The 26,027-nt window shown below is 41.7% G+C and overlaps 1 protein-coding gene across 1 annotated transcript in view; it reads left to right on the top strand.

The window, feature by feature from the left end:
* ACVR2B (activin A receptor type 2B) overlaps nt 1-26,027 on the top strand; it is a 117,044-nt gene that overhangs the window by 66,972 nt on the left and 24,045 nt on the right. The window contains exons 2-4 of the mRNA XM_072153882.1: nt 14,055-14,262; nt 20,694-20,791; nt 24,305-24,459. Coding sequence (XP_072009983.1) covers nt 14,055-14,262; nt 20,694-20,791; nt 24,305-24,459 — 461 coding nt within the window. The remainder of the gene's footprint in view (nt 1-14,054; nt 14,263-20,693; nt 20,792-24,304; nt 24,460-26,027) is intronic.

The following is a 26,027-nucleotide window of genomic DNA, read 5'->3' as shown; positions in this document are numbered from 1 at the left end:
TAACAATACAATACATGCTTTTTGTTAACTCAAAAAATGCATACTTATAAATCCCAAACGCATGCATATAGTCCCCCTTCACCAGCGTGCCGCACATCAGATCTACTAGGAGGCTCCGGACTCTTGGTAAATGTGACATGGCGATACGCCATGCTCTCCTGCTTTTTACCAGGTTTCTCTTGTTTAGACTAATTGGTGCGATCTTGGTTTGTTCTTGGTGCTTTTTAAAGTACTGAAAGTGAATGCATTTTTTTTGCATGTTTACCATTTTTCTTCATTTGTGCAAGTGTAAGCATCTGTGAAAAATGTTAATACAGCTGCTTACACTTCCAGCAATGAAGAAAAAACGATTCAAAGCAGAAAAACGCATGTGTTTTCGGCGCGTTTAAAAATGCGCCAGGAATGGGCTAATTGCACTCCGTGGGAGCACAACCGGAGTCAAACCTGGACTAGAAAGCAGGCGGTTTCAGGCTGAGACTATAGTAACTTAGACTGGCCTGGGCCGGTAAAGCCCTCTGCATGTGTATAATGTCGGTCAGGTTCTCCTCCCAGGTGCTCATCAATAAGCCTCTCTTCTACATGCCATAAAGCACAACCATTCTGCTGCAAACACACACATCCAAAATGGGAAGCTTTTAATAATAAATATTAAAAAGCTACGACATTTTAAAATCAACACATCCTTCCTCTATTAGACTTGCATTTAATTGATACTAAAATAAAATGCATCCCCTTTAATATGTCGTGTCGCTTATTTTACGAGGCCCATTTTTACATAAAGACTGCTGCCGCTGCAATATATACACGACTGCTCCTATTGGCTCCCTCTATTCCTTGGCACATACTATTAGTTTTAATATTGATTTCTTTGTGAGATTCTTGGCAAAGCGAAACCCAAGTAGGAAGGACAGCAGTTTAATTAATAAGTGTTTTCGAGGGATAAGGCAAATGGGATATGGTTTTATGAGCGATTGCCAGGTTATGTAATAATGTATCTGCTTGTGGTTTATGGAAGAGACTTGACAGTCATATAAAATTATCGAAAGGCATTTATGCTGCATTTTTTTTTCCACGGCCTGTATATAGATCCGTTAATTTCCTTAAATGGTAAATCCCACAAATTGCCAAGAATTTATGTATGCTTCATGGAACGCTATGTAGGAATGAGTACGGGGAAACAAGCCGCGCTTGCACCTTCTTTAGTTTACTTTCCACTTCGTCAGGTTTGATAAATGTCATTCGGATCCTTTTATCGCACTTGACAATGTTGTTGCACATTTGCCTACCAGTGAAATTGTGCTAGTCTTAACGTGATTGTCGTCGCTGTATTGTATGCTGTCTTATGGATGGTTATTTCAATACTTTGCGTCCTCTTTCTGGATGTGTTAAGGGAAATCTACCACCAGGATCAGAGAATGTAAACCAAGAATACTTACATGCTGGTGTGTGCACTTCTGGTAGGATCCAATCTTTTTGTTTCTTATGACCTTGCTTGTTAAAAATGCTTTAAAAATTATGCAAATGAGCCTGAGAAGGCTCCAAACTCAATTAACAGCTTCGGAGCATGGAGCCCCTCAGGCTTGTTTAAAAAAAAGCCTTAAAAAAAATTATAAACAAAGTTTGGATCCCGCCAGAGGGGGCACCAATAATAATTCCTTTACTTATATAGTGCACAAAGATTATGCAGCGCCTGAGCTTGCCAGATAAGTCCCTGTCCCCATGGGACTCACAATCTAATCAACCTACCAGTATATTTTGGAGTGTGGGAGGAAACCGGAGGACCTGGAGGAAACCGATAGAAACACAGAGAATATACAAAAACTTTGCAGATGTTGACCTGAATGGGACTTGAACCCACGACCCCGGCGCTGCAAGGCATGTAAGTGTTCCCTGATACTGGTGTTAGATTTCCCTTGAAGGGGTTGCCCTATAGAATTTGAGTTGTGCGGTACCTGCATGCAGGACCCCCCTCCCCACCAAGATCTCCTGTTGTCACCTCAATATATTTCACTAAACTTTAATGTCATTGGAAAATCTTCTACTACTTTGCAATACTCTGTGAAACTTTGCATGAATCAATAGTACAGTATAAAAACACATTTTCTGACCGTTATTGTGTTCAGCATTTATAGTCCTGCTCAAAGTGAGCAGAGAAAAAGGCCTTACTTTGGGATAATACATTTTGGCCGCAGCAACATCCGCTTGAGCAAACTCTAGAAAATCCAGCATCTTCAGACTAAAAATCTAGATAATATTCCACACGACACATTAAACTACATTCTTGCTTTACAACCTCGAACGCATTTTCAACCTGTTAAAAGATTGTTATAGGAATGAAAACCTAGACTTTGATCTTGGAGATAGACGTTTTAATGACATTTTTACATTTTGTGTTTGTGCGTGTGTAAAGACACTGCACACATAGGGGGAGATTTATAAGAAGTGTCTGAGGTAAAACTGTTCCAGTTTCCCATGCAAACCAATCAGAGATTAGCTTTAATGATATAAATAGCTATGGGGAAATGAAAGCTGAGCTCTGATTGGTTTGCCGTGGGAAACTAGAAAAGATTTACCTCAGACACTTCTGATAAATGTCACTAATAGAACATTTAAGAGATTTCTTCTAGAGCTTTGGGCCCATTATTATATCTGGGCCCTTTAGGGGATCCTATAATACAATAATGGGCTCATATATAGTAGTTTGCACTTGACTATTGTGGAATAATGAATATTCCTGAAGAATTCCATATTTCTAATGGGAGGAAAACCGTTTAGCTGTGGCCACCATTGTGGCGATAAGTGAATTCTTGGTTGTATTTCTCCCGCTTCCCCATGTATTATTGCTGTGATCCGCTCTCCTGCGGAGCATATTAATGCGCAGTCATTTTCTGCCTATCCATAGGTGTTAGGAGTAAGTGTGTAATGAAAGTTAATGTATATTGTAATAGTCCACGCTCTTCTGTTCTGACTCAGCCGGCGCTTTTCTGAATTGCATGTGCAGGTTTTCTGAGGTCACCGTACAAAGATCATTCAAGCCTGACTCCTTTTCTATCTGGACTTTGTCTGGAAAATAAACATGTGCTGGGCTTGTTTTTTAGTCGACGGCCAACGCAGACAGAAGGCCGAGTCAGCAAGCCCCGGCGTAGCCCCCAAAGGCCCTGAACCTATTCAACGCTCACATGTACGAGCCTCCCATCATTATTTTACATGCTGACTAATAGATGTCACATTTCAAAGAGCCTTTAATATGTCCACGGCATGCGAAGTACCCTCCCTACCGCTCCGATAAAGCTATAGAAACTAGAATGACAATGAGATCTGGAGTGGGGTGAATGGATGACTAATACTGAACATCCATACACCACATACACTATTATGACACTCTTGTCTTCTGTTTTGGTAACCACACACAAAAAAAAAAGGAATGAATCCTGGATTATGATGCAACTGTGGATCGTGAAGCCCCTTTTCTTTGTTATGATGGTGAAACAGTTATGATTTAGAGCAAAAAATTTATAGAAAATAAGACAAAAAAAGATGTGGTCTCCATCCCTAATAGCGTGTATTCAATTAGTTGTCTTCCTTCAAAATCCTATACAGGCAGTCCCCGAGTTATGTACAAGATAGGTTCTATCTCAAGATAGGAACACTGCTATATGTGCCATATAAAGCAAAGTGTCAGATGTTCTTCACAGTCAGAGGCTTCAGAGCGTTTAGTCTGATCCTCAAAGCATCGTTCTGCTACAAATTCTTACATGAAACGCAAATCCCACGTGTGTAATTTCACTTAGGAAGGATCTGTGCAGTTATGGCTGTGATGTACCCTGACAGATCACTGCTGGGGAGGTGTAATAATTCTACCTGCCTTGTGTCTTCCTGGCTTGTGTCAGGCTGTTTGTGTAGGTAATGAAGCAGTATATGGCTCGCCGCTTCTCTGTGTCAAAAGGTAACGTCATTATCATTCATCGCTGCGTCCGTCCTCATTGACCTGACAGCAGGCTGGGAATAGATTATCCAAATGTGGTTTTAACAACCTGTTTTCAGGTCGGTTTTGGTACCCAGCGGAGGTGGCATCATTTACCTATGGGGTTAAAGAAGGAAGCAGGGGAGTATCTTCTCCGACATAGCCCCAGATGGATGGTGCCCTGCGTGTTTTCTGTAATGTAGTGTAATGTTAGTGTCAAATAGGGGAAAAATATATGTATATCAATTATTTGACAGTTTTCATAATCAAAACGAATAATCTTATACCTAGTGCAGGGCTTAAGAAGGTGGTCCATGACTTATATTACCCAACCAGAACTATTTGCAGGTATGAGGGCGCGTTCACACGTTGCGTTTTGACCTGCGTTTTCATTGCGTTTGAAATGCATATACAACAGCTGAGGAGGGGTGATTTGCCTAATTACATCAATGTTAACATATTACATCTGCAGGCAGCATGTTATAGAGCAGGAGTAGCTGTGCATATTGTCCATAGTGTCCTATCTGCAGGCAGCATGTTATAGAGGAGGAGGAGCTGTGCATATTGTCCATAGTGTCCTATCTGCAGGCAGCGTGTTATACAGTAGGGGAGCTGAACAGGTTCATGCATAGTGCTTTTTATAAAAATTTTTTCTCCTTATTGTGTCAGTCCTACTTATTGACCCCTATCTTTATATGCTAAAGTGAGAAGTCTGCCATTCACCAATTTAAAACTGCCCAATCTTAAAGGGGTTGCAACTGTTATTTAATAATGGGTCAGGAGCTGGTGGTAATGGTTTTCATTATGTATAGATCTGGAATTCGATCTTCCTCATTTGTATACATGGAAGTAGTAGTGATCTGCTGTATACCTCTGAGGCCAGTGATGTGCTGCTGGTTATCTGCTGTAGACCTATACACTGCTTTTATCTTGTAGCAGTGGGAGGAAACCTGGTGCTGGAAGTAATGGGAAATAATAGTATTCATAATCAAGCCTACTGCCCATTGTTATATAATTCGGGCAATTTTTTTCAAATGGGTATTCGGGAAGATAGACCACCAACAGATTCCTTATGGACCTGTAGTTTACGGTCTGAAATGGCCATATATTTAAACTATGGGTCTTTGGGTCAGTATATTGATCTACTTGGCTTCTCCTGTTCTATAACATGCTACCTGTAGATCACACTCCATGGGGGACATTTACTATGGTGTTTCCGCCAGTTTTGTGGCGCTCTCACCACATGTTCTGCTCTCAGACCTATTTATTAGCTGTCGGGGACAGAAAAAATGACTTTTTCCGTCTGCTCCGACTCTTCTCCGAAAAGGGGCGTGGCTTTGGCGGAGTGGAAACTCAGACAGAATTAATATGTGTCACAGCCATTTTTGGGCGCTGTAAACTGGCGGAAAGTAGACCAAAAGAAAACTGGTCTAGCAGGGACTGTTGGACACATTTCTGGTGCTCGGGACAGATTTTGGTCCCAGGGACAGAAAATAGTCTCGGGGACAGAAAATGGTCTCGGCGCCAGAAACGTCTCTGCACAGCTCTACAATATTAAATGTGTGTCTTCTTTCCGAGAGCAGGTCGGTAACAAAGCCAATGCAGACACCGACACTTTAAGTAAATGTCCCCCCATGTGCATGAAGTTCTGTCTTCCATCCATCCGTCTTTTATCCTTAAAACTACTGAAGCCTTTTCTGATGACCAAAATAGGAAAACTTTATTATTTTGTACAGATCCTGCCGTGAGTAAACTCTTCATGTCCAGGACTTTGAAGCCTGATGAGTATGAAATAGCTGGGGCCGGCCGCTGCATGTCTGTGCCACTGCCTACAGGCGACGATAAGGAGCTGTCAGGGCTTGTTCTGATGTAATAGTAAATTAACTTGACGACAATGAGCGGCTGCGTTATTTAATATTACATGTGTTATCTGATGTGGAAATATTGTAGCGTCTATGCGCTAAAAGTCTCGGCAGCTGTTTATAATTACTTGTAATGTAATGTCACTTTATAAAGAACATGTAATGATATGCTAATGCCAGAAGGTGCAGCAGATGAAGCCTTTCATTTGGCTTGTAATGAAATGACATTCTGGGGGAAATTGTATTTAAAGAGCAAGGAACATTGGAAGCCTCCTTCAGGCCTATCCGAAATGTGGTGCAGAGCCAGACATCACAGCGGACAGGGAACGCGCTTTTCACCCTCTATTTTACAATCTTAGGCTTTGTTCAGATCTTGTTAATACTCTCCGCTGTAAGGTTACATTGGGTTGGATTTATTCTGTTGTGCACATACAGTGGGATACAATCTCCGGTCTCATCCCCTGTAAGTGAACATCAGCAGAAGCCAGTGATTTGGCTGATGCCGATGTTTAGAGTGATGTCGCACATGGCGTTTTTAGGCCGTTTTTAGTGCGTTTTCAGATTGTAAAAAACGCATGCGGTTTTGTCCGGTTTTCCGAATTTGCGCAATTAAAACCGGACAAAAGGCATGCGTCTATTAAAAATGGAAGTGTTTTTTTAATGCATGCGTTTTTTACAATCTAAAAACTGCCTGAAAACACTATGTGTGACATCACCCTTTAGAGTGTTGTAACTTGGGACCTCCATGCGCATTCGGGTGCGAGCAGAGGCTGGGGATGGATGCAGTGCTTTCCACCTGCCTCTTCCTCAACCCCCCCCCCCCCCCAATAGCTATTTATTGCTCAGCAGAAATCCATCCTAACACATGACACCTAAATCAATCCCCTCTCTTAACTGATCACTACAGAGCCATGCATTGTATAGTGGCTGAGCTTTGTATTGCAACTCATCCGCATTCACCAGAAATGGACTAAACTGCATCTAGAAGATGATTTGATCTGTAGATTGGTGTAGATCTACCCCCCACCCTCCCAGTTTTATATTAATAGAAAGGCCATCAATATTTTAATCCCACAAAATCCCTTTAATAAAAAACACTGTAGTGTAATTTCTTCTTTTTAACCCCGAGAAATATCATTCCTGAGCTTTTAATGCCGAGGTTGTGAGAGCACTGTTGTGTGATCATATATTTGCAAGAGCTTTGCAGTAGTGCGCATGATATAACAATTGATGGGAAGCTTTAGTCTTGAGATAAGTGCAGAGCAATTCACGTTAATATTGATTCCTAGTAATTGATCTTTCCAGTTCTGCAGTTCCAAGCGTTTCATTTTTTTTTTTTCCCAGTTCCCAACGAATTGGGTTTGCAATGTTGAGGATCAATAGAAAAAGTGCTTGAACTAATTATGTGACTTTGTGTTGTGTCCCTGAGGTTTTCTATGTGATGTAGCGGATATCTATGGTCGGACTTAGTGGATGCAAATATTTCCTGAGGCTCAGCTGTTACATTTACTTGTAAACTACTTACCTTCGTATCTTAAGTTCTTAGCTTGGCACAAAGTTTTTTTTTTTTTTTTTTTTTTTAAAGTTTAGGCTAGAAGTTAACTCTACGATGATCATAGGTGCAGTCTGGTAAAATTGCTGAATGTCTTCTAAATTATCTTCATATCTAGAGCTTTGAAGAACAAGTGTTCCAGGAATGTATCTGCTGATGGAAGATCTAACATTGCAACGGAACGATAAAGATCCTTTGTATAACCGCATTCATTTAGAAAAGAATTCCAGATTGTAGAAGTTAGCTACTTCCCCATCAGCTAAAACCCTTAAAGGGGTTGTCCACTTTACCTTATGTTGGGGGTGTGTGTGTTGGGGGGGGGGAGGGCAGAATATTGGGTATTTTACCAATATACATCATTAAATGCAATGCACTGCATTCTTGATATGTAAAGTGTCTGTTTTTTTACCTCGTCAACTGGACATTTGTGACTATAAAATGGCAGCAGATGGAGGGTCATGTGATGTCTAGGGCGAAAGGGTGATTGTTCATAGGTGGTTAGAGATCACATGACCCTCCATCTGCTGCCATTTTGGAGGTAAAAGACCAGGAGGCTTAAATTTTCTTATCAAGAAAGCAGATGTATATTGGTACTTTACCTCCTTCCCCCCCCAGACTTGGGTGAGATGGGTCCCCATAGAAGCCTATGGTACCCAGCCGCAAGTGTCGCCATACTGTACTACCCATGGGAAAGACACCCCCCTCCAGGCACCATGCCTTGTTGAAAGGAGGGGTGAGCAAAATGACATTCACATGTGTGAATTGGCCCAAAGACTTAGAAGAATAGAAGAGGTTCTAGAAAATGACAAATGCAGAATGAGCAGATGCCGTGTTACTCCTCATGTTCACATTGGACAACTCATTTCTGTAAAGTTTGTTGATGGGTTAAAGGAAATCTACCATCAAAATCAAATTTATCCACTATACCAGAGGGATATAAGTTGGTTACTTTATCTACACACACAAAAAATATCAAATAATATATTTGCAACATCCCCCACCGGGGCCTAGCCCTTGAGGTGAGGCCTGGAGACAGCCGGGGCCCGCGGTACCGGAGTGGCTGGCGGTTGCGGCCTAAGCACGCTATTGTCACGGTGCTTGGTACGGGGGAACCGGAGGGCTGTCCTACAGCCTGGCAGGTCTCCAGCAGGGTGGTGTTGGCAAGAAATGATGAGGGAGAGGCTGCTATAGCGGGTCTCCCTGGGGCAACCCCTTAATGTCCCGAGTGTGAGTCTCTGTGTGATGGACAGGGTGCCGGTATTGCAGGCAGCAGTATTAGCAGGGACCAGACGGAGACAGAAGTTGAAGAAAACAACTTACAGTTCTTTATTTGAACCGCAGGAACCGCAGCAACGTGCCTTTAACAGGTAGATGGAGTGCTGAGATAGTTCACCAGCCTGGATGTAGAGGGCAGGCTGGGAGGCAGCTGTGTCCTGGTAGGAAGCTTCAGCTTGTCCTGTAGGGCTTCAGGTATCACCTTTAAAGGTAAGATGATACCCCTTTTCCTCACTACACTAACTCTAGTCTGATGCTCCACTCTTCAGAGGCAGGGGCTAGGCTCTTCCTGCTCTGGTATGGGCTAGACTGAGATTACTCACTCACTGATCTCTAGGATTCTCCTACACTGGAATATCTCTCAACTAGAATCCTCCAGAACATTCCTGGCCAGGGGGTTTTATTACCTCCCTTTTGTCAGGTGGTGGCTGCTCCTCCAATCACATCTCAGCTTACAGAGGACAGGATGTAACACAGATCATTGGATGACAGAATCTTAAATCATGCACAGATTAACTTCTGCCTTGCCAGGCAGGATTCACCACTGCAATATCCCCTATGTCCTATAAGGACCATGTAGTGTGATGTGATTACATGCAGGTGGGACGTATTCGCAAACACTCCCTCACCATTGCATCGGTGAGGGTGTTGCATATTCGTGTTAACTATGAGCACATAGATTAAACACAAACAAAAAAATGAAACCCGATATAAAGCAGGTGACTGTGGTAATCTTCTTATATGTGTTCTAATTCCTTCTACAATCAATTTATAGTTATGGTAATGAGGTATGGTATTTACCTGAGCCCCTCTGGGCTATTTATTATTATTTATATATTTATTTATAGAGCACCATTAATTCCATGGGGCTGTACAATCAATTGGGGTTCACATACATTACATTATGTGCAAGTACAAAATACAAAACTACAGTGATCAGGAGACAAGTAGGAGGAGGACCCTGCCTGTGAGGGCTCACAATCTCTATTGCTTCATAAGATGTCACACTGTGCGGGAGCACTTCCCCCCTCCAACTGTCAGATTACAGCAGGCGAGGGGAAGACGGCTGGTTAAGCCATAGCACGGACGTGCTCTGGTTCATTCTTAAGCATTTCATTCTTAACAGAATTGCAATGAAATTGGTTACCTAAAAGTTAGGAACAGCTATGAGCAGGAGCATAGTGCATGGCTCGAGGGCATATTGGTGGTGGTTCCCGATTTACAGCTCTCACAAATCCATTTTGATATTAAAAAAAAAAAAAAAAAAAAAAAAAAAAATAATTTTAATGGTTATATCAAATAAATTTTCAATTTGTTATACACCCAGTGCTCTTTCACTGTGACTGTAGTCAATGAACGTGCTGAGCCCAAGGACTGTGCGAGGCAATGGGGACGTGTGACAGTACTGACCGCGCTCAGGGCTAAAACTCTGTTCTAGATGTGACACTGGAATTGGTTCATGGAAAATAGGAAATGGGTCCATACATTAAATAAAAATATCACATTTCCGTGATGACTCCAAAAACACAAAAATACAAGAGTGCCCTCTGTAGGACGGAAGATTAATTACATTGCGTTTTTTATCTAATTCTCTGTAACTCCTTAAATCTTCTTTTTCTGTTCCGTGTGAGGAAGGACTTTGTGAATTCATCGAGAAGTGATCTGGTTATTGGCTTGATAGATCATGAAGCACTTCATTGCCATTACAGCATATGGTCTTTACTGCGGTAGTTTTTAGACGGCTCTTATGGGAAACATTTATCGGACTCTGGCAGAGTAATAAAACACGGCATAATCTCCGTACTCCTTCCCAGAAGACCCGGGAGGCGGCTGGATGCTCCACATGCATATAACTTATTTTTTTAATTAATTTTGTCTGTTCAGTGGCTTCTAAAAGTGTGAATTACCTCCGGAAATGTCCCCAAATGATATTAAAAGAAATGTGTTGAGTCCAATGTATTTGTGAGTTTGAGGTAGTTGGGTAGCCCCTGTGTGAGCATACATTGGTCTTCATTAATAATTTTTAATTATATGGCGCCATCAAATTTTGTAGCATTTTGCGGATTCTGGGTAATGTATACAAATAAAATAAGACATTACAGAGTAGTAACAGTCATATGAAACAATAGGAATGAGGACCATAGAGCTTACACTCTATGAGGAAGAAGGGGGTGATATAAGATTCTCCACACTCACACTGACTTTATCAACGAAGGTTAGATTGCTGCAGATCTCGCTAGAAGACCGTAGACGGAGATCTGTATAATCATACCTTTTGTGTTTGTTAGCTGAAGGACTGTGATAAGCGCATTTATATTCCAGGATTGTAGCTGGACTCTGAGGACTCTGGTGCACTGAACACAGCACAGGATTAAAACGTAAGCTACAACAACAGAGGGTGGGGGCTGTGTAGCAGTACATTGAGATCTCACACGCAAGAACACCAGAGTGCTCCAAATCCAGCTACAATCCTGAAATTATACATTTCATTTTCTAAATAAATTTTTTAGCTTTTTTTTTCATAAAGTAACCAACTTTTATCCCTTTTAATATAGTTTCTATTATCCTGTCTACAGAAATGCAACACATCCCCCCCCCCGTATTCTTACATTTTTCTATTTTATTTGTCGTATTGAAACTCATTTATTTTTGTTCTCAGTTTTTAAGGCTCTGACCTATTTTTTATTTTTTTTTCATTCTACTCTTCAAAACCAGACAGACTTGCTTATAAAAACCAGCCGTAGGATTACAATTACTTTTCCTTTGTATGTTGTACGCTACACAAGTTGTTATTTTCTCCTTTACTAGACGCACAACGTGAGCTCCGAAAAGTCTTGATGAGGCCAGGAAGCGTTTATTCTGCCAGTGTGAGGTTCCTCCTGAAAGGGAGAGTCTCTAAGATGGCAACAAAAAGTTACGTTTCACTTGAAATCCAGGACACGAGGAGTAATGGGGCAGCTTAGCGCCATGTGAGGCCTAAGTAATGAACTACATGTATTTTATGTTCATTTTCTCCGAGAGGTTCGTTTTTATAGATTGCATAAATTATACACAGTTGGTTTCCAGTTGTATAGAATTCAGATTAGAAGAGGCTTTTTTTTTTTTTTTTTTTTTGCATTAGTAATTTGACATTTAAAAAAAGACCAGAAAAAGAAAATGAGAACTTGGTGAAATAAATGCAGGTTTCTGTTCTGTAGGTTGAGGTTTCTTAGGGCGGTAAACTCTATTGTTTCCTAAGCCATGCACAAATTTTACCCAGTGGACCTCAAAAGCTATTCTTCTAGTATAGGTCAGTAGACTTTTACTTGTCCATCCATAACAATGTGTGCTGTACCTTTATGAACGGGTGCATCAGTGATTTGACTATACGGGTGGTCCCCGACTTAGTCGGACCCCGCTGCCCACTGTGACCTCCGGTGAAGCTCTCTGGATGCTTTTCTTTAGTCCCAGGCTGCAATAATCAGCTGTAAAGTGTCTGTAATGAGGCTTTATTGATAATCCTTGTTCCCATTACAGCAAAAAATATTGAAAAATCTACAAAAAAAAAAATGTCTACAATTATAAAAATATACCAGTTCCAACCTCAATACAAATTCAACTTAATTTAACCTAAAGAACCTTATACGTAATTATAGAATAGAAATATTAGAGGTTGTCAAAGAAATATATATAATATATACACAGCTGAAGGGGGGGGGCTCAAACTAAAGGACATGTAAACTACATGTTACTTCCATTTTAATAGCTTCAGAATTGACCCCCATTTAAGTGGCACCACCTCTGGCGCTCCCTTTGAAGTAACAGGTGGCATAGAGCGACAGTGACTGGCAGCACCTTGGGAGAATGGTAGTGCCAGAGGAGGCGAGGATAAGCTCTTATTGTTATTTTCATAGCCCGCCTCCCAAGCATGTAAGCGCAGCGCCAATGTATGCCTGCTGTTCTACAGTACGGCTGGCCTACATCGTGTGAATGTAGCCTTATTGTGAGGATTCATAATTTATAGATGGTCTATAGAGAAGAGCGGACCCGATGGTTGGGTGCGGGTCCTAGACACATTGCCAGATTGGGGGCCGAACAGCCAATCTGGTAAATTGACGCCCCTAACGACTACCCATGGCTATGATTGGCCAGGGGGACATATAGCAATGGCTATATGTCCAGGTCAGGCACCTTCACCAAAAACCTCACCATTTCTAATGGTAAGTCAATGTTCACACTCTCATTCACGCCTATAGACAAGTCCAGACAACCACTACCATATGGACAGAGCCGTCTGTGCATAATCGGTTCTAAAGTGGCGGCTCCTCTGCCATCAGCTGATCTTGTAGGGGGGGTGTTATGTTGCACCTCTACATCATCTCTAAATTGCATCCTTTGGATAGCTCTAACTCAGGCTTGTTCTGTTCTTCTTAGTCTATATTGGCTTTTGTGGTCATTCAGACTGGACAAAGGGAAGGTAAAACGATTGTCTTTTTTGTAAATGAAAGATCTTGTGTCTTCATTTCCAGTGTAAGTCGTTGACCTGTCCTGACAATGATTGTATCCTCGAAGATCCTTTTTCATTCTACAGGGACCCTACATGAGTACAGAATGAGTAGAGACTTGGGCCACGCAGACATTGGGCTGCCAGGTATCCATGAGAATGGCCAATTCTAACCATCGCCCTCTTACTCGTGTTTTGCTACAAAGTCTATAACATTTGGGGAGCCATCATTATTTTTTCTTTGGATTATTAAGGAACGTTTACCTATTTTTTTTTTTTTTTTTTTTTTTTTGTCCGAATACATCCAGTCTATGAATAGAGAATGGAAACCTTCAGTAGAGAGGTGTTTGTGAGATTTCCGAGGCTAAGTCATGGTCGCTACTAGACACCTCTGTATAGAGGTTTCAAGCTAACCTGACATTCCAGTTTCATGCTGCTCCCTTAGTAACAATGGTTTTTTTTTTCCTCATACAGGCTTTTTTTTTTTTTTTGCAGAATATTTTTAGCACTTTTGAAGCAAAGCCCCACTCTAGGAGGTCAGGGCCGGCAGTTTTCCATCTTAAACTTGATGTTTTTTTTAACTTTCCAAGAAATATTGCATGAAAAGTAGAAATAAAACCATTACCCCCCCCCCCCCCCATTTGTTTCCATTGGTCATTGGTGTAAGTGCCTACCTTGCAGAAGTCATTGTTATTAATAGGCTATTAGTATTACCGTTTTTCATAGGTTAATGGAACAGGAGAGCTCTTGTGGCAAGTCAAGTTCTTCTGTTATTGCTTTGATGGCGTTTTCTTTCGGGGCCTCTTTCTGCATTGCAAATATATATAGGGGATAGTTTACAGGCTGTCTAAAAGATAAAGTGATGTACGTTTCCAAGTAATTGCAGGTTAGTAACTCTATGCTGCTTTTCTTTTTCAGGGTCTGGGCACAATGAGGAGGACCCTCGGGAATGCATTTATTATAATGTCAACTGGGAGATTGAAAAAACCAACCAGAGCGGGGTGGAGCGGTGTGATGGCGAGAAGGATAAGCGGCTTCACTGCTATGCATCGTGGAGGAATAATTCTGGCTTCATTGAACTTGTGAAGAAAGGATGTTGGCTAGATGACTTCAACTGCTACGACAGGTAGGTTGGTGACTACAATCTGACATCACTTGGCCTTCTTCGGGGCACAATAGAAGGGTTTCAGCTCATCAACTAATTTTAAGCATTGGTGGTGGGCCTAGTGGTCAACTCAAGTTTATGGTGGCCACAAATCTGACCTTTGAGTTCACCTGGCAAATGGTGGACACCAATAGCTCCTAGAAACTTGCACATCTGTCAAATCTTTGGGTTCTTTTACATGAACTGGTATTGCCTGTAGTGAACAGTTATCAATTGAGAAGTCCTCACTGCTCCCGAGTCCTCTCCTGCCACTCCGCTCCATGTCTTGACTATTGATGCTGGTTGGATGCGCCGGCACCAGGACCCGGAGCAGAGCGGCCTTAGTAGCAGGAGAGGACCAAGGAGTGGTAAGTACTTGTCAGCTGTACTGCACTGCTCCCAGGTCCTCTCCTTATGCTCCCTGCACCTTCTCATGTGACGCTCAGCTCCATGTCCCCCCCCCCCACTGGTTGGATACACCAGCTTCAGGATACAACCAGCGGAGGGGACATGGAGCTGAGCGTCACATGGAAAGGTGCATTATTGGTGCAGAAGTATTATTGGTGTGGATGTTGAGGCATCTAGGGTGCTGGATTAAAGTTGACTAGTATGACAATGGGGCGTTAGACCAATAAATGTTCTTCACCCCTGGCCTGAATTCTTACATTAGGAATAGAATAGACATTTTAAATGAAAATTTCATAATTTTTATAATATATTTGTAGTCAGTTCATTTTATTACAACTCTGTCTCCACCAGAATGGTCCACAAATCGGACTCCACGGCCCTGGTTTACATTGGGCAGAGATGCCCAATTGTTCCTATGGTCAGTTGGAGCATCCCCATCTGCGGTAGATGTACAGAAAATGAAAAGGGATGAATTCTGGAAGAAAAAAGCACAATTTTTTTTTTCTTTTCAGGTGAAATTACTATAAAACCGCACACGGGTTCACATCTATTGCACCTGTGTGTCTCCTATTTCTTGATACTGCAGAATTAGCTGGCTTAATGCTAATTATATTTTATCACCTCCCACACATCAGGAAGTTATTAGGGGGATGTGACAGCTGCTTCCATCCTCAAACATGAATGCTGAAGGATCACAAAAGAATGCACACTACTTATTGTATGGAGCTGGTTCTTTCATCTGTTTTCATACCAGATGTGCAGACATTCGAGACCAACACTTTGGGTTAGGATTTAGGGGGCACACATATATACATGCATACATACATGCATATATCCATATACACATATATATATACATATCCACACATACAGGCATATATATATACATATCCACACATACAGGCATATATATATACATATCCACACATACAGGCATATATATATACATATCCACACATACAGGCATATATATATACATATCCACACATACAGGCATATATATATACATATCCACACATACAGGCATATATATATACATATCCACACATACAGGCATATATATATACATATCCACACATACAGGCATATATATATACATATCCACACATACAGGCATATATATATACATATCCACACATACAGGCATATATATATACATATCCACACATACAGGCATATATATATACATATCCACACATACAGGCATATATATATACATATCCACACATACAGGCATATATATATACATATCCACACATACAGGCATATATATATACATATCCACACATACAGGCATATATATATACATATCCACACATACAGGCATATATATATACATATCCACACATACAGGCATATATATATACATATCCACACATACAGGCATATATATATACATATCCACACATACAGGCATATATATATACATATCCACACATACAGGCATATATATATACATATCCACACATACAGGCATATATATATACATATCCACACATACAGGCATATATATATACATATCCACACATACAGGCATATATATATACATATCCACACATACAGGCATATATATATACATACATCCACACATACAGGCATATATATATACATACATCCACACATACAGGCCTATATACATACATCCACACATACAGTGTTTTCACAAAAATATGATTATGTAATTACACCACGACAGAAAGAAAACTCCATGTCATCCAGATTCCCTGTATAATGTGCTCAGAACTGACTGGATGAAGGGGCTTAGTTTAGCCTTGACACCCCTAGTGGGTGCGAATGCACTGGGTAAAAAAGGATTCTCCTTAGGCTTTTTTGGACATTTTTGTAAAGAAATTTAACAACCTCAACAACAATGAATATTCATTAAAATGTTGATGTCTGGTGGTTATTCCTGCTTCCCAGACACACAGGCCACTTTTGTACTTTCTTTAAGAAGAAAAAGGACTGACCATATTAAAATTCCACCCTCACCGTGCCATCTAATACAGGGATGTGAACACATCATCATACCACCGTCTGGTAACCCCTTCTAGCATGCATGTAGAGCAAATGTCTAATGGAGTAACATGGTACCGGCTTACTGCATGGGTGTTACAGGTCACAGTGTCACCAAGTTGGGCAGTCATGCCATCAAAGATGGAGCAAGACCTGATCTTGACCTGATTTGCAGCGCAGCCACTAAGCTTCCTATGAAGAGGGGAGGGTCGAAGAGCAACCTTCTCCATGCAGCCATGTGCTTTGCCAGCTGAAGCACGCAGCTGTCTGCATGAGACCTACGAGCCCTTGCGCAGTAATATTTTGTATGGTCCTTTTCTAGTCCCTGCAGGTAACACATGTCCCCATGTATTTTTTATGGGCTCAAACACAGAACTGTAAATTTTACAGCCGGAGTCTAGTGCCCCTGTGAAATATTCTTGGCTGTGTTTGTGGCTTTTCCCTCCTTTTAGGAGGTGGTGAGCATATAAAGAAAATTGAAAGAAATTGTGCCATTATAAAATACAGGTTATCCCATAAGAAACCAGCTCTACTCTGGCTACATTGATTGTCAGTTATGTAGGAAATTTAATTAGAAATGCAGCAATATATACTGTATCACATTTACAGAACCTAGATGAACCTTCTGGGACTTTTGTTGGTCGTACCCCAACACGTTGATTGAACAGAATAGTAAAGCTGCCTCCAATAAAACCCAAACCCTCAGCATCGGAAGCTTTTAACACAGATGTTGCTTTTCAGGGATCTTTAACCTTTGTGCTGAGATGTCTGCAGGATACAACATAGAATCTGGATATAACATGTAGGATTCATAATTGTAAGGAACAGCTTTCCATTTTCCGGTTATTCCGGAGCTGAATATCCAGGACTCTAGCGGCCACGTCCCTTTAAAGGCTTCTGAACTACATTTTGAAGTGCGAATCCCTTTATTTCACAGCAGATTATGGTGTATTTCAGGAGATTTGAGCTGGTGTCCTCCCCCATGAGACTTGCCTGTTCCATGTAATAATTATTTTTACTCCTCTCCTTACATGCTATACCGAGAACCACATGACTCGATCAATAAATCTCTCTGGAAGGCCGGTCCCCATGTTTCTGACAGCCGCTCTCTAGAGTATACCATAAACATGACATATTCTTGTTGAGTGAGGATTTTTTACTAAACCGGCGTTGTCACTGTGTGCGCTCGCGGAGACATTGGTACGGTTTATTAGACGCAGCCTTAATTTGTAGAGGCGTGCTGCCCTTGTCCTGTGCCTGCTACATGTATAGGGATGAATCACAGGCTGTATATAGCACTAGGGCTATGACAGGTGTGATGGACGTACTCATCCTGAACATAACACATCTCCCATCATTCATGTTTTACCTTTATGTGAATGTAGCTGAGGCTGCCAGAATGTGCGACAATTTCCAGTACACACAAGTTTATTTGGGAAAAGGCCTTATGACTTATCGTAAAGATCCTTAGCAATAGACGATGTGACGAGGACTGTATTCATTAATCACCCTTGCCTAGATACAATAATTTGCCTATAGATTAGGCATTATTAGTCAACACACCTGGCGCCCTGTATCATATGAAATTAACTGAGAAGAGTCATATTTCGCCTGAGATGAGTCACGTTTAGAGGTTGAAGGGGAAGTGTCACTTCAGATGCACCTATCATCAGTTCTGTAACACCTGAACTGATGATAGGTGTCATATTAAATATAATAATCTCATAATTTAGATTGGGACAGAACCAGAGATACAGGCAGTTAAAGAAACCGATGGGAACTGGTGTTGTTTGTCTCATCAAGTCTTTAGCTGCATGTGCCTCCAGTTCTGTAACTCGCAGAACCACAAGCCTGTCTGAAAAATCATAATCTTATCTTTAATATGACCCTGAACTCATGGTTTTAGGTGCTACAGAACCAAAGATAGGCGCATTTGTAATGACACACTTCCTCCAGTCTAATCTAATCGTGACTAATCTCAGGAACAATGACTTTTCTCTGCAAATTTTCACATGACTTTGGGGATTTTTGTAGGTAAATGGGTGAGATTTCACATAAAAAAGGAAATTCTAGAAAATACTTTTTATTTCCCTACTTGAGGATGTTGGAAGTTTGATGGGGGTAAAATCTGGTGACCGTGTCCCTTTTAAAGTTGAACATTTCCAAACCCTCCATTCCAGTTAGCTTCCCCCCACCCATTAATGTGTTAAACCAAATTGTTGAAGTCTACTTTGATTCTTTTGAAGACTTATCGGGAGGCTAAAAAAAGTAGTTTTGACCATTCAAAGCTGAAATCGTGTTTGATATTGGCCCTGGCGATCTGTGTAATCATATCTTTGTGTGGTGTTAGTTGTTGCATGACTGAAAATGTATATTCCAGGGTTGTAGCTGGCCTTGGTGCCTTTGGGTGCACTCCTGTGTGAGATCTCTTCACTGAACACATTACAGCTCTTCGTAAGAGCTGCAGCAGGCTTCTGGTTAGATATTACAGCAGAGGGAAGGGGCTGAGGAGCAGTCTGAATACAAAGATCTAGGAACACAGCAGTATGAGGAGACTTCAGAGTCCAGCTATATTGAAGGAATATAAATTATTTTTTCATAGTCCTGCTGCTACATACAGACGTTTGGTTACACAGATCTCCAGGACCAATACTTAACACTGTGTGCAGCTTTAAATGATCAAGGTTCCCTTTACATCAAGAAAGATAATGCTAAAGTGTTGGACAGTGAATTATGCAATAATCTATCATGTTGGATATAATTTATACAATGTCTGGGGAAGATAACCCTCATACCACTGCTCCTGTGTCCATACATCAGGCTTTGTTTGCATTTGCAGAATGTATAAGCCTACAGGTACATGTCGTCATGATGCAGACAGGGGATTTGTGTCTGGAAGCCCATAAGATACAGGCGCTGCCTATGAGATAAGCGTTGCCCTGTCTCTGCCATCATTCAGATGAAACAGGATGTTCTTCATGATCCTGATCCTGTGTGGAGCCACATCATTAGCTATGCAGACACCGCGTCTATGGAAAAGATTGTTCACATAGATGGTATCTGCAGGTATATTGGTATAGTTATACATAGTATATGTATACAGAGACGTCTGACTCATGTCCTGAAAGCCCTTCTCCGGTCCACTGCTCTCCCAAACATGGTACTACAGGTCTTCATAGCTGTATACAGGGCCGAAGCCAGCACTGGGCATGCCTGGGCAAGTGCTGAGGGCCAGGGCTGCTGAGGGGGCCCACATAAGGCTGTATATAAGGAATCCATGGGTTATGGGGGGCTTTATATAAAATAACCATGAGGGGGGCTGGTTTGTATGATAAACTAGTGAATATTTTAGGAATTTCTGAATTTTTAATTGCCTGCAAGGGGGCCCACTGAGGTGCTGTCGCCAAGGGGCCTACTGAAACCTGGCTGTTGGATTGTACAAGTGTGGAGCTGGTGGTAGATTTCCGGATGTACATTATGTGTAATCCTCCTCATGTCAGGCTTTTCACCTTTTAGATTTGGTTCCTCGTGTCCTACGCTTATAGCGGCTCCTGCGCAATATGTACTTCATCAGCTTCGGATTGTGAGGGGAAAACCAGGTCTAGTTACTGGTAACATGCTGCAGTGGTCGGGCAGCCGGAGGGGAACATCTTCCATACAGTAATGAGAATCCACTAAAGAATATCTGGTCTTCCATACCGCGGTTTCGTCCGTCCAACCTACGAAAGATGTATCTTACCAACAACTATACCTTGCTGATTCATTTTATATAGAGGATAGCCCTCGCCTATATCTGCCACTCAGATGGACAGTGAATGGAGCAGCAGGACACATGCTTGACCTGCCGCTCCACCCATTAGGCCACTTTTATTATCGTGGGGGGGTCCCAGCAGTTGGACTTGTGGCTGGGAAATAAGATGCAAATGTATTACTACCCCTATAATGATTGTGTCTATTTGTGAAATTTATATCTTACTATGTTTCTCTTTCAGACCTCAGTGTATAGCGAAGGAGGAGAACCCGCAAGTATTTTTCTGCTGTTGTGATGGGAACTATTGTAACGAGAGATTTACCCATTTACCTGATGTGGGTAAGTTTGTATCAGAGCTCTGGTGTGTGTGATGTGTGATGACAATGTCATACAGGTGTGTGACGCTGTACTTTGATCCAGTGCTATCTTGCCATGTGAAATAATGATCATTTCAGTCTCTTGAACACCCATTTACTTCCATGTGCAACCCTTATAGCGATGCTCTCCTAGAAAACAAATTCAGGTCAGTCTCTCCTATATTGGCAGAGACTCTGTAGGTCACAGACATCACCTCTCCACTGTCCTGAGCTTGGGACCATACCTGAGGTATATCTATGACTTGGACAACTTCCATGCAGATGTCAGCGGCCAATATCATAGGAACCCATCGTGGTAGGTGGATAAAGCAACTCTAGCAAAAACATTGGATCCATTTCCGATCCAGGTGCCAAAGTATGGTCAAATTTCATTTTCATGGTGCATGGTCACTTTGTGGGAAAATAGTTTGCTCTTTAGTTTCTAACCTTATGATTCTACTAGATTCTGAAGTAGTCTAAAAAATTATGTTGTATATACTCGAGTAGATGCCAACCCAAATATAAGCCAAAGCATCTAATTTTACAAAAATTGCCTTTAGTATAAGCCTAGGGTGGGAAAGGCAGTGGTCACAGCCTCCCCCCTCACTAATGAAATGTCCAGCAGCCTCCCCCCACACTAATGAAATGTCCAGCAGCCTCCCCCCACACTAATGAAATGTCCAGCAGTCTCCCCCCACACTAATGAAATGTCCAGCAGTCTCCCCCCACACTAATGAAATGTCCAGCAGTCTCCCCCCACACTAATGAAATGTCCAGCAGTCTCCCCCCACACTAATGAAATGTCCAGCAGTCTCCCCCCACACTAATGAAATGTCCAGCAGTCTCCCCCCACACTAATGAAATGTCCAGCAGTCTCCCCCCACACTAATGAAATGTCCAGCAGTCTCCCCCCACACTAATGAAATGTCCAGCAGTCTCCCCCCACACTAATGAAATGTCCAGCAGTCTCCCCCCACACTAATGAAATGTCCAGCAGCCTCCCCCCACACTAATGAAATACCCAGCAGCCTCCCCCCACACTAATGAAATACCCAGCAGCCACTTGTTATATAAAAAATAAATTAAACTTAGTACTTGCCCTGGGGCACCCACAGCTTCTCTTCTTTTATATGCTCAACTATAACCTGAACTAGGGCTGTTTTTAACTTAAGAATTTTGCTGGAAAACTGGTTATACTCGAGTGTATAAGGCTAATATAAAAGTATAATATTAAAAAATAAATTAATATACACAACTACGCGTTTACAAAAATAATTTAGTTTTTACATTTTTGACCGTCTGTGGCTGAAGTGATCAGGGATTTGACAAAATAAAAGTTAGTATAAAAAGTTGTATGCAGCAAACTGGATAAGTGTCCTGGGAAGGAGCTGGGAGCCAGGTGACGGCTCTTATGTCCTCGGAGGGTTCGTTTTTGTGACACTGCAGGAAAGAGCAGCGCCTTGTACACGCATGTGTAACTCGCCCTCTATAACAAAAACTGTACTTTCTTTCATGGCTTTGGGTTTAAGTTTTTCCTCTGTGAATGCGATCTGTTGGAGCGAACAGATGGCACCTTGTCACCAAAGAAAAGCCACTCAATCAATAACTTTTCCATAAAGCATCACAGAGGCTTTCATTCTACGTGGTGCTGGGAATAACTGCACATCAGCACTTCTCAGGCTGAGGCTATTCTCAAAGTGACCTCCAGCAAACAAAGGAAAGTGTCTTGTATTCAGACAAGTCATGTGTCATATCGGGCAACCTTTAGATGCCGCCATAAGGAGAGGGCTAGAAGATTTGCAAGACCATTGAAAGTAAAATCCCAGCACCTGGTTGAGTATTTTCCTTTTTTATTATCTGCGCTCTTGCTTCTCTCCTCATCCATAATGAAGTAGTCAGGTGTGGCCGGTCTACAGAGTCGGGGGCATTTTCCCAGTGTACTTCTATTCTTTTCCTGATTTCCCAACCTCCCCCCCCCCCCCCCCCGCCATATATTGGCTTTATTGTTCTTTAAAGAAAATCTACTATCACAATTTAGTAGGGACACTTACTCATAGATCCAGACACTGTGACTGTGGTAATCTTCTTATATTTGTTATCCATTGTCTCCTTTCTTCTAAAATCAACATTGGAAATTTAGTTTTATGAACTAGAAGGATGGTGGGGGTTTTACCAGAGTCCCATCTCACTCGGGCTTCACAGGCTGTTACACTGTTACGCTCCCTCAGCACAATCTCACACAGTTGGCGGGGGAACTACTTCTGCCCAGTGTAACAGTCTGTGAAGCCGCAACTAGTATGGCTTCTGGTTATGTCCCCCAGAGCCCTTTTGGAACATTTTTTCTTTTTGTTCGAAGTTGATTTTAGAATGGAGGAGGCCATGGGTAACAAATGTAAGAAGGTTACCACAGTCTGTGGTATGTCCTTAATATGGAAGGGTTCAGATTTCTGATTCAGGCCTTACTGACATTGGTTTCACGGTGATATATAATGTGACCTTAAACTGCCCAATACTTTTTATAAAAGTTATTACAAGAACAATATTCTGCAAAGTTTATTGAAAGTTGCGATATACTTTTAAATACTTGAGGAAAGAGCCCCTAGGCTCTTATATATTACTAGTCATTTGGATAAAGGTGTAATTCCCTTTAGCCAGGAGCGTATACAATGTATATACACAATGTAACCGTCCCGGACAGCTGGATTGTAGGCAGAATTCTCCGGTATTTATAGGGTGCATGGTGGTGGCGGTAGTATTAGCCTCCAACATAAATGTCTGCTTTGTCAGTGCTATTCCACAAAGCTCCCACTGGCTCTGTAAATCCCAATCTCCTTCCAGAGAGCCAGTCCTTCCCTCCCCTTGGAGAACAGCAGTTTTGTGGCATGGCAGTAAGGGTGAGATTGGGGTTGTCGAGTGATTTACTTTCCAGACTCTTCATAGTGTAGAACTTGCATTGCATTGTTTTTGGGCCTTTGTATGTTTTAAAGGTCCCTTGTGCTGGGCTGATGCCAGAGACACAATGCAGACTAAAATAAATCAGACAAGCAGAAAGCCCTATTTAAGACCCAGCACACGCATTCCCTGGGGAAGCTCCGCTGCCCAACGCTGCAGATCATTCCCTACAAAGTGTCAATGCCAGGTCCCGTGATCAGGCTAAAATATGACGCAGAAGACCCTACAGTATTAAGATGGCAGTAATAAAATTTAGTCCCGATTTTACAAGATCCTGTAATATTTTAGAGGGTAGTAAAGACAGAGGTTTAGCAATTCTTTTTTTGTTACGTTTTGCTTGCCCATTTCTGCCACCTCGCAGCTGCTCATGGACAGATGGTAGAGCAAGGTCTTCATGCGAGATGCCCTGTATGTAAGTAGTGAACTTGCAGCTAACGTAGTTTATGACCTGTTGTGATGTATAGCAGGTGTATGGCTAATAAAAGTGCTTGGCAGGCAATATTTGGCCCTTAATTTTAATAACATTATAATTCCTTATTTGCAGAAACTTTTGATCCGAAGATTCAGCAGTCGGCATCGGTGCTGAACATACTGGTGTATTCCCTACTTCCTATCGTGGTTCTGTCGATGGCTGTGCTCTTGGCCTTCTGGATGTACCGCCATCGGAAGCCTCCCTATGGCCATGTTGATATTAACGAGGTAAGTCTGACCCTCTAGAAGCACAAACTCCCCGATTGGGAAAACCCTGTGTGCTTCGCCGGCAGCGAGGTCTGAACTTGTCTCTTTTGACAGAAGGAAGTAAGTGAAGGCTGAGGCTCAGCAGCCGGTATCCACATCTCTAGCGGATAATCCAAGGGGGAATAATGTGTCCACGTCTAATGACGGCTTCGATGTATAGCGTTTTAGCGTAGAGTTTCATTTATGTGCCATAAGGAGAGGTCCAGATTAATAAAGTTCATCAAGTAGATATCTATGACCTATGAATGTCCTCTGCAGACTTTGGATTTATGCAGTGTATTTTTGTAACACTAGAAGAGTGACCTGGTCATGCAATGCGCCACAAGATTTGTTCATTGACATATTCACACTTTTGCATTGGCATATTCAGATAATTGTGTGGGCCATACAGGGAGAGACTGAAATTAACTAAAACTAGAAACGAAGAAAAGAGCCAACCAGATAGATGACTGACTTTATAGTGTAACACCAAACTGGCTGATCGCAATGGGCATCAGTGGGTTTTCTTGTTGAAATTTATTAGATATTGGGCCCTGGTTTTGAACCCCAATTTATAAGATGAGTTGGTGGGTCACGTGACCTTCTGGCAGCCATTTTTGGGACTTCTGCAGTGTCCTGTGACCTGTAGACTTCTACTGGGTTCAGGTGGCTTCCGCTCATTACTGTATAAATACACCCTTTAAACAGATAGACCCTTTAAATACATGTCTATCACAAGCTCCTGTAAGCCTCCTACACACGTGCACACTCGCATACACCTGATCCACAGGAAAATCCATCTGGGAATCCCCATGTAACACATGCTATTTTCCTTTGGACTTTCTTGTAGGATTTCTCATCTCCTATTCTGATCCTCTGCAGAAAATTGACCAGCTACACATTAGGGAATCCATATATAGCGTTGAAATTGCATTCCAGGATATTGTGAGCAGTTATTTGCTTACAAGATTACAAGTCATGTTATAATCAGAACCCGTGTTAGTCTGGTTGTATGTTCCAACAAAATTGCTTTCTGTGTGTCTGCCGCATTTACAGCACGGTTGCGGCTGGTAAATCCTGCAGAATCGGAGCTTAGCATGTCACTCCTGTCCAACTGGCCTTAGTCCTTATGAACGTACCATGGGTTACTTTTTGCAAAGTTTATTAAAAGTTGAGGTAATCGTTGTCCTCTTCAATGGTGTGATCTGAAAACGCACTCAGACCATATGTCAAGTTGGCGAATAATTTTGGAAAATACAAGCAAAACCTTAGTGTTATATGATCGGTAAATATAAACTTAAAGGAAATCTACCATCAGGATGAAAGATTGTAAACCAAGCACACTAGCATACTGGTGTGTGCCCCTCTGGCAGGATCTGCTCCTCTTATACCTTTGTTTTTTAAATAAAAAGGCTTTAAAATTATGCAAATAAGCCTGAGCGACTCTATGCTCCATACACACCTATGCAGCCTGTGGCCCTTCTGGCTCAATTGCATAATTTTAAAAGTTTTTATTATTTTTTTTCGCAAAAACCAGAGCATACGTAGTT

Source organism: Engystomops pustulosus, chromosome 5 (genome assembly GCF_040894005.1).
Source record: "Engystomops pustulosus chromosome 5, aEngPut4.maternal, whole genome shotgun sequence".
Lineage (NCBI taxonomy): Eukaryota > Metazoa > Chordata > Amphibia > Anura > Leptodactylidae > Engystomops > Engystomops pustulosus.
This window is presented reverse-complemented; position numbering and strand designations above follow the sequence as displayed.